The sequence below is a fragment of the Fomitiporia mediterranea genome (genome assembly GCF_000271605.1).
Source record: "Fomitiporia mediterranea MF3/22 unplaced genomic scaffold FOMMEscaffold_1, whole genome shotgun sequence".
NCBI classification, from domain to species: Eukaryota; Fungi; Basidiomycota; class Agaricomycetes; order Hymenochaetales; family Hymenochaetaceae; genus Fomitiporia; species Fomitiporia mediterranea.
In genome coordinates this window covers 227,016-235,970 of record NW_006760386.1, presented here as the reverse complement: position 1 = coordinate 235,970, position 8,955 = coordinate 227,016, and the positions used below count along the sequence as shown (strand labels likewise).

Sequence of the window (8,955 nt, the reverse complement as noted above, 5' to 3'; positions counted from 1 at the left end):
TGATTAGAGGTTAATAATGCTGAGCTAGAGTTCTTACTAAGTAGGACACAAAGGTAGCCTAGTTGATCTGGCCAATCTCTAGACTTGTGACCAATAGGGTTTTGTATATAAACTACTCAGTCCCAAGTCTTGAGTTAAGCTTTTCCAAACTTAGTTACTGTATTTTACAATTCCTAACACTACTTTAGTCAAGCTACAAGTGTAACCTAGTAGGTTAGTAGTAGAGTACTTCTAAGTACTAAGTAACTTAAGTTGATAAAACTATCTTTTGAGGGCCAAACTAGCCTCCTTATATACCTTTTGCTAGAGTAATGTTACTCTAGTAACTTTAGTAACTCTCTTTACTGTTGTTTCTATAAAGTAGAGCTGGCTAATTCTTTAGAAACCTTGATAGTCATAATGTTGCTGCATGTTATTTTGCTTTTGACTGTTTGTTCAAGATGATAGAAGAATGCAACTACTTTGTGAATGATCCATCTGACTTGATGAGCTTTTGGACAAGCCTTCCACTATTCAAATTGCAAAGAGGCTCTACAAATGCCTTCCCTTTCCATTCCTGCTTTCTGTCATCCTCACAGGATGTTTCTACAGCTTTCTTCTTTGCCATGAGGAGTAAATCTAGCACAAGAGCCAAAATGTTTCTGTGGCACTGTACTTAGTAGTAATGCCTGGTAGACTGCAAATGCTGATCGGCGATCAACTGTGCATGTGTTTCGTGCGTGAGAAAACTGAAATGCAGTCGCTGACGCTGACGCTGGTAATACAGTGGTATATCATTGCCGCAATCAATGTACACCACTTACTCTGATACTTTGTCCTAGCTTGCACAGAAAGTACAATAAGCGTAATGTAACGCGGGTATTATGCAGTGTAACCTTATCCAAAGCTGATGGGCGGTTTTTCTATCTAGCCCATCAGTGCATTTAATAGTAATCAGGTCAGGGACTTAGTACTTGTTCGGTGCGCAAAAGACCCTGGACCTGTGCTGTACATTGCTGTTGAGGGTGCCAATGTTGCAAAGGGCGCGATGATACCTGAGGACGTACAAGGTACACCCGCAAAGGTAGAAAAAGTGAGTAGCATGGCACAGATGTTGGATTTTTTGGAGCTCAACAGTGCCAACACGCAATTTTAACGCACTTCCGCCTAGCGCAACCCAAGCATGAGCGAACTCTCGATTGTCCGTGATCAGTACTCGATTAAATTCATCAATCTTTTCCACCCGATATCTTGTCCGGGCCTCCCTAATGTTGGCTTGGCAAAAAGCCCTCCGAGCCATCAGTTCCTTAGTGCCTCCGACGGCTCACAGATATGTAATCCGACACCCATCGCGTCAAATACGCCACCTATCCGGGATTTTCTTTGGACCTCTCTTCATCGATGACCTTGTTAAAAGGGCATACCGGCTCTGTCGCTTTCTCAGATGGACAGATCTCGACCTTCTTCAACCTAGCATAGCGAGCAAGGTATGAGGAACTCTACTAGATAACGCTCTATCTTAAACACTAAATTGACTTTCTACAACACAGTGCTTATAGAAGAAAGAGAATTCCGAGAACAGCTAGAATATAGAGACGAACCAGAGAGCAAGCAAGCAAGGAAAAACTGATTCAATAACGGTGCGACTGCGATTAGGAAACAGCGGTGAGTAAAGCAAGGAAAATGTTTAGGACTAGAATGTGCATGTGCTTGGGAGAGGCAACAGGGGAACTAGAGGAAACGGTAGGGAGGAGCGGGTGGATGGAAAGATTGCCGCTTGGCGAGGTTACCGCAAGCGGCGGCGTTTGATTCCTTTGCTGCAACCTTCGTTGTCACCATCGTTCTTACTGTCACTCCCCTCCGCACCCATCTTCGTGCTATGACCGGCAGCAATCCTCGACGAGGGTATCCATTCGCTTTTCAAACCCAGTTCTTGCCGGTCCTTGTCATGCGCCTTGTTGAGCAAATGACGCTCAATGGACTCCCATGAGTCCCTGGAGACGCGACCGTTACACGCCTTGCAAAGGAGACCGAATGTTTTAGTGTGGTCTCTTAGATGTTTCTTTAAAGCCGCCAATGTTCCAAGGGGCTTGTTACCACACTTGAGCAGGCAATCATGCGGTCCAGCCTCCGGTAATTTGAGCTTTTTGAAATGAGATCCGAAATGGCTGAACAGATCCTCTGCGATTACAACGTCGCCGCAGCCAGGGAGAGGGCATGTTATTCGCTCTGACATGGGAATGTTACGTTCCAAACCAATCTTCGCCATAATGTTTGCGCGCAATGGCTTTGCGGATGTTCCATCCGCCTGTACGAGCTTTCGGACAAAGCCCCTGCCATTCGCATCGCAGGGAGGCCGTGGAGGCAACTTCCTCTTCTCCTTCAGCTTTTCTTTTGGTCTCGAGGGATGAGCATCTTCTTTCTTTTCGATGATGGATTCGTGTCCAGTGTCTTTGACACCGCGAGCCTGTTTTTGATGAGCTGTGGTACTGTCAGTACCTGTGGTGAAACCTTCTGCTCTTCCTTCAGTGTCACTGTTTCGTGATATGCGTTTATAAGGGTCTATGGCGTCCTCGGCACCTCTGGCTCCTTTGGGTCTCTCAGGGGCTTTGCACAGACGTCTCACGTCTGGATCCTTATGATGCATATCCAGCGAGGTGAGGGACGGGGCAGATTGCACCTGGCTGTTGACTTCGGATGCAGCAGTAGGGAAATGTCGACTGTGCTGAGTAGATCGAGGTGGGGAGACTTCCAATGTATCTTGAACCGTAACAGACACAGGGCCAACCTGAACAACCTCTGTCACGTCGTCAATGTGAGCACCTTCACTACAACTGCCTGGTGCCTCCAACGAGAGCGGGAACGTGATGCCAGCAGAACCCAGTACAAACTGGCCATCAGATGCCGTTGTGCACAGGTTAAGTCCTATTGGGGGATGAACCGCGTTAATAGAATTGTAATAGTTTAGCTTGAGTCTGCTTCCTGCAGAGTCCTGGTCATTGTTGACGAGACCACACGCGGGCTCAACGGGTGTTTGGAGCACCTGGGGAGAGCATGTTGGCTCACGCGTCAAGGGTCTATAACAAAATCAATATGCTTAAGTATCTGTCGATGCAATTGACCTACGGCATTGATGTACTGGTGTGCCCACCAATAGGTAATGGTACCTGTCTAGCCGTCGCAGTCGTTGGGATGCGGTCGGTCGTCCTGCAATGGGTCGAGGGTACACTAGGCCTCGACTCACTCAGTGGATTGTGCACAGGTTGTCCTGTTCCTTCGCCAATACTTTAAACAGATGAGTTATTTGCTCCACACTAGGCGGGGAGTGAACTTACTTTGATTTGTTGACGTCCTCATCATCCTCATCCCAAAACTTCGTCCATTCCCGAAAGTACTTGGGTATCTCTTGTCGTGTACAAGGGTCGATAGTTCCTTGGACGTCCTCGCCATCCTCACTATGTGAGAGACGTTGAGGGATCGCTGTCGGCGGACCATTGACTAGACTGCAGCACGGGAATGAGCTACGGTCTACAGAAAAAAGTGCGCGACTACTCACTGACGGCCACGGGCCATGGCGTGCAATTGTGGTTGTTGGGAAAGGAAATACTCAAAAGGCGAGGAATACCCTTGATCCATTCTTCCCTCGATGAATAAAGCGCAGACGTGAGAGATGATAGCTCTGCCGGGTTGAGAAGGGGGGGGGGGGACGGGGCAGCGCCAGAAGCGTTGTGGTTTGTTGGAGAGTCGTTGGAAGTGGAGAGAGTCAAAGCCAGAGTCGGCTGGGTTGGACAATACTTATACAATATGTTCGTTATTTGGACAGGGACTTGACTGATTGGAAAGGAAACCTTCTCCCAATCGAGCACTAGAAATTTCTGCTTCAACTTCCCTCCTGTGCCCCCTATACTGTGCGCTTAGGCAGCGTGCACTGCGCATGACTCGCGAGGCCAAAGCACACGCATTAAACCATTTTAGACAACGACGGCCACGATCGATGGCTCAACCCCGAAACGGGCGCTTCCGTTCGCCATCAGCACGAGGAACACAATCCGGTTGGAGTGCGACATCTTTACCTTCTCGACCTTATTCTATGGACCCTTAACGCAGCTGAACGAGTCACACTTGCCTGCACCCTTCTACCAGGTAAAGGATAGGCCGGTGCGGACTGCCGCGCCATGGTTAGTGGGCGAGGGTAAAATGGGAAAATCAACGGCCATATCAGCACAGCATCCTTTGACTTTCGTTCATGTTCTGTGCTCTGTCCATCTTAAAATCCGCGAATCGCATCGACGCAGGAAGCACGCTGGGCTGCTCAACTCTGCCTTCATGGCAGTGCATATACTTAAACCATGATTTTTACCAAAAAAAATTCTGATGAACAAACAAGGCTGTGAGTTAGTCTTGCAATTGCAGGCGTGGGCAGACCTATGCACTAGGTATTCCAGATGGTCTAGCTCAGAGTAAAATGTTCCCAGACTATAATACACAAAAGTATGAACAATTATAAACACTATCTACAATGTGTTTCCACTTTATATATGATATTGGATTACGCCATATAGTCAGTTCCACATAGCAAAGAGAAGTTACATCTAATTTTGGGCGACTGAAATAGAGGTAAGAAATCGAAGACGTCACACCGAAAGTGATGAGAGGGCAAGCAACACATTTCCTAACCAAGACTACAAGGTATGACACGCAACACAAATGCCGGTGCAGCTGGGAAAAAATACAAAGCAGAGCAAGGGAGAATACAATGAAGGTGTGGAAAGCGTTTGTGAACTTGAATGCCTGGCAAAATGAAATAGGTCGAGAAAAGAAACAAACACATACAGCATCACAATAGAGATACTGTGTTGAAGTCTGACAAATGTAAGATCAGAAGGGTGCGTCATTGAACGCGAGTAAGAGAGAAATACGATAATGCTACTAGCAAAGCTTACTCTAGTGCTGCTGCCGCTGCTTTCAAACAAGCGGCGACAGCTCTTGGGAGGTTTTTACTCTTTCCTGCCGTCGAGACATCTGCGCATTCGAATATGATTCTGTCATGGCTAGATGCAATAACAGAGTCGAATTCGAATTCATTGCTTTAGCTGCTGCTTTCCCAGTTGCTGCTGCTGCCTCCTTTGCAATAGGGAATAAATCCAGCACGAGTGCTAATTGCTAGTTGTGGCTCGTAAATAAAGCGCGTTGCCGATCGGCAATCGCTTGTGCCTGTGGACCGTGCGTGAGAAAACTGAAGTACAGCCAAAAACTGTCGTTCACGCTGCTACAATGTACCATTATATTCTTTCACAATGTCTATGATTATTGTGATACCTCTTAACTTGCACTTGCAGTGCAACACAGTAATATAATGTGGGTCTTGTGCAGTCTTACTTTATTCGAACCTGATGAATACTCTCCTGTTTAGAATATCCGAGTATTCATCATGTATCAAGTACTTAGGACTCTGAATTTGTGCTGTACATTTGCTCGAAAGTACAAATGTCGCGAAGGAGGCAACGATGATTCATGGTGCCCAAGGCGTGTTCGCGAAGATGGAAAGGGTGAGTGGTATGGCACAGATGATATATTTTTTGTTACTCAACATCCAACAGCCCAGCTAGTGCCATCCGAGCATGAGCAAACCCTCGGTTTCCTGTGATTCATCCTCGACTGGATTCATAAGTATTCACCAGACTATGTTGTCCGGACTTCCGCTTGGCAAAAGGCCCTCTGGGCCATCAGATCCCTCGTGCCATTGCCGGCTCACAGACATGCTATCCAACATCCATCGCGTCAAATACGCTACCTATCCGGGATTTTCTTTCAGGCTCTCTTCATCGATGACTTTGTTAAAAGGGCGTATCGGTTCTTTCGATTTCTCAGATAGACAGATCTCGACCTTCTTCAACCCAGGATAGCGAGCAAGGTATGAGGGACTCCTCTAGATGACACTCTATCCTAAACACTAAATCGTCTTCCTATAACATAGTTCTTATAGAAGAAAGAGAATTCCGAGAACAGCTAGAATACAGAGACGAACCAGAGAGCGAGCAAGCAAGAAAAAAATGATTCAATAACGGTGCGACTGCGATTAGGAAACGGCGGTGAGTAAAGCAAGGAAAATATTTAGGACTATAATGTGCATGTGCTTGGGAGAGGCAACAGGGGAACCAGAGGAAACAATAGGGAGTAGCGGGTGGATGGAGAGATCGCCTCTTGACGAGGTTACCGCAAGCGGCGACGTTTGATTCCTTTGCTGGAACCTTCGTTGTCAACATTATCCTTGCTGTCAATCTCCTCAGTGTCTATCTTCGTGGTACGACGTGCAGCAACCCTCGACGAAGGTACCCATTCGCTTTTCAAGCCTAGTTCTTGTCGGTCCTCGGCATGCGCTTTGTTGAGCAAATGACGCTCAATGGACTCCCATGAGTCCCTGGAGACCCGACCGTTGCACGTTTTGCAAAGGAGACTAAACGTCTTTGAATGATCCCTCAAATGTTTTTTGAGGGCGGCCAACGTGCCAAGGGGCTTTTTACCGCACTTGAGCGGGCAATCGTGCGGTCCAGCCTCCGGTAAATCGAGCTTCTTGAAATGAGATCCGAAATGGCTGAACAGATCCTCGGAAATCACAACGTCGCTGCAGCCAGGGAGAGGGCACGTTATTCGCTCTGACCTAGAAATACTCCGTTCCAGACCAATCTTTGCCATTATCGATAAGCGCAACGGCTTTGCGGATGTTCCATCCGCTTGTAAGAGCTTTCGGAAAAAGCCCCTGCCATTCGCATCGCAGGGAGGCCGTGGAGGCAACTTTTTTTTCTCCTTCCGCTTTTCTTTTGGTCTCGAGGGATGATCATATTCCTTCTTTTCGATGATGAATTCGCGTCCAATGTCTTTGACACCGCGAGCCTCTTTTTGATGAGCCACAGTGCTGTCAGTAACTGTTGCGAAATCTTCTACCCTTTCTCGTGTCTTGCCCTTCTGTGATATACAGTTATAAAGATTCTCGGATTTCTTCGTTCCTCTGGCTCCTCTGAGTCCTTCGGAGGATTCACGCAAGTGATCCGTGTTTGGATCTCTATACTGTATACCTAGTACAGTGGCGGACTCGGTAGCTTGTGTCTGCTTTTGAAAAGCAGATGCATCGATAGAGGAATATGGATTGCGAGAATCAAGTTGAGGTGAGGAGACCCTTGATCCATTTTTATCAGTACCAGACGGAGGACTGCCCTGGTCGCTCGCGTTTGCTGTAGAGCCTTGCACGAAAGGGTTAGGCTTGAACCCTGTTGAAAAGTGAGCAGCATAGGTAGAGGCATAGTAGTTGGACTCGAGTCCGTTGGCTGCAGGACTCTGAGCCTCGTAAGTGTTCTCGAGAGCATACACAGATCCAACGGGTGTTTGGAGCAGAAGTGGAGAGCATGTAGGCTCCCGTGTCAAAGGTCTGTAGAAGTAAATGAGTATGTGTAAGAATATACCGATGGAATTCACTCACGGAATCGATCCGCTATTATGCTCGGCGACAGGTAACGGTACCTGTCTGGCTGTTGCAGATGTCGCAATGTGGGTGGTCGGCTCGCAATGGGTCGCGGGTACACTAAGCCTTGGCTCACTCGGCGGATCGTGTTCAGGCTGTTCTGCTCCTTCGCCATTACTATAAACAAATGAGCTGTTCGCTCCATATAGACAGGGAATGGACTTACTTTGATTTGTTAACGTCCTCATCATCCTCGTCCCAAAACTTCGTCCATTCCCGAAAGTACTTGGGTATCCCTTGTTGTGTACAAGGGGCAACAGCTCCTCGGGCATCCGGGCCTTCCTCGTTATTCGGGGTGTGCTGGGGAATTGCCATCGACGGACCCTTGGCTGAACTGCAGCACGGGAATGAGCTGCGAACTATGGAAAAAAGCGCACACGACTACTTACTGACAGCCACGGGCAATGGTGTGCATTTGTGGTTGTTGGGAAAGAAAATAATCAAAAGGCGAGGAATATTCTTGCTCCATTCTTCCCTTGGGGAATAAAGCACAGACGTGAGGGATGATAGCTCTACTGGGTGGAGGAGGAGAGAGATGGGGTAGCACTAGAAGCGTCGTGGTTTATTGGAGAGTAGTTGGAAGTGGAGAGAGTCAAAGCCAGAACCGGCTGGGTTGGACAATATTTATACAATACGCTCAGTATTTGGATAGGGATTTGATTGATTGGAAAGGAAACCTTCTCCCAATCGAGCACTAGAATTTTCTGCCTCGACGTGCTTCAACGTGCCCCCTATACTGTGCGCTTAGGCAGAGAGCACTGCGCATGGCTCGTGAGGCCAAAGCACTCGCATTAAACCATTTCAGACAATGATGGCCATGATCGATGGTTCAATCGTGAAGCGGGCGCTTCCGCCATCAGCACGGGGAACACGATCCGATTGGAGTGCGACATCTTCACCTCGACCTTATTTTGCGGACCCTTGACGCAGCTAGACGAGTCATAACCAAGGTTGTGCTTTTGCCGCCCTCCGCCCTTTCCTCCCTTCAAACTACTACATAGGCCTATGGATACTGCCGCGCCGTGGTTAGCGAGCGATTAGTAAAATGAGAAAATCAATTGCCATGTCGGTACGGCATCCTTTGACAATCGTTCATATTTTGTGCACTGTCCCTCTGGGTGATAGTACATCGCGTCGATGCAGGAAGTAGACTGGACTGCTCTACTCCACCTTCATGGTGATGCATCTACTTGAGACGAGTTGTTCGCCAGCCAGCGAAATTCCTAATGAACAAACAAGGCAATGAGCTAGTCCTTGCAATTACAGGCACGAGCGGACTGTATGTTCCAGATAGCCCTCAGAGTAAGACGCACTGATTTCTGACTTCAAGAGCGTCCCTAGGCAAGTGTACTTGACGTAGAAACTCCTGTAACATAAGTTTATTCCCAGGGAACAATACGCGACACTATAGATTATTATCGCAGACAAGTCATTTTACTCATTAATTACAATTATTA

At 47.6% G+C, this 8,955-nt stretch overlaps 2 protein-coding genes across 2 annotated transcripts; both read right to left on the bottom strand.

The window, feature by feature from the left end:
* Window positions 1–1,765: 1,765 nt before the first annotated feature.
* Window positions 1,766–3,552, bottom strand: FOMMEDRAFT_149709 (uncharacterized protein; the record flags this gene model as incomplete). Its single annotated transcript, XM_007261093.1, has 4 exons — window positions 1,766–3,056; window positions 3,106–3,264; window positions 3,315–3,482; window positions 3,536–3,552. The coding sequence occupies 4 exons, from the start codon at window positions 3,550–3,552 to the stop codon at window positions 1,766–1,768; spliced, it is 1,635 nt and encodes a 544-aa protein (XP_007261155.1).
* A 2,640-nt stretch (window positions 3,553–6,192) lies between these two features.
* FOMMEDRAFT_149707 (uncharacterized protein) lies at window positions 6,193–7,913 on the bottom strand (the record flags this gene model as incomplete). The annotated part of the gene is made up of 4 exons (XM_007261092.1): window positions 6,193–7,405; window positions 7,457–7,615; window positions 7,665–7,832; window positions 7,888–7,913. 4 exons carry the CDS (start codon window positions 7,911–7,913, stop codon window positions 6,193–6,195), a joined length of 1,566 nt encoding a protein of 521 aa, XP_007261154.1.
* Window positions 7,914–8,955: the final 1,042 nt, after the last annotated feature.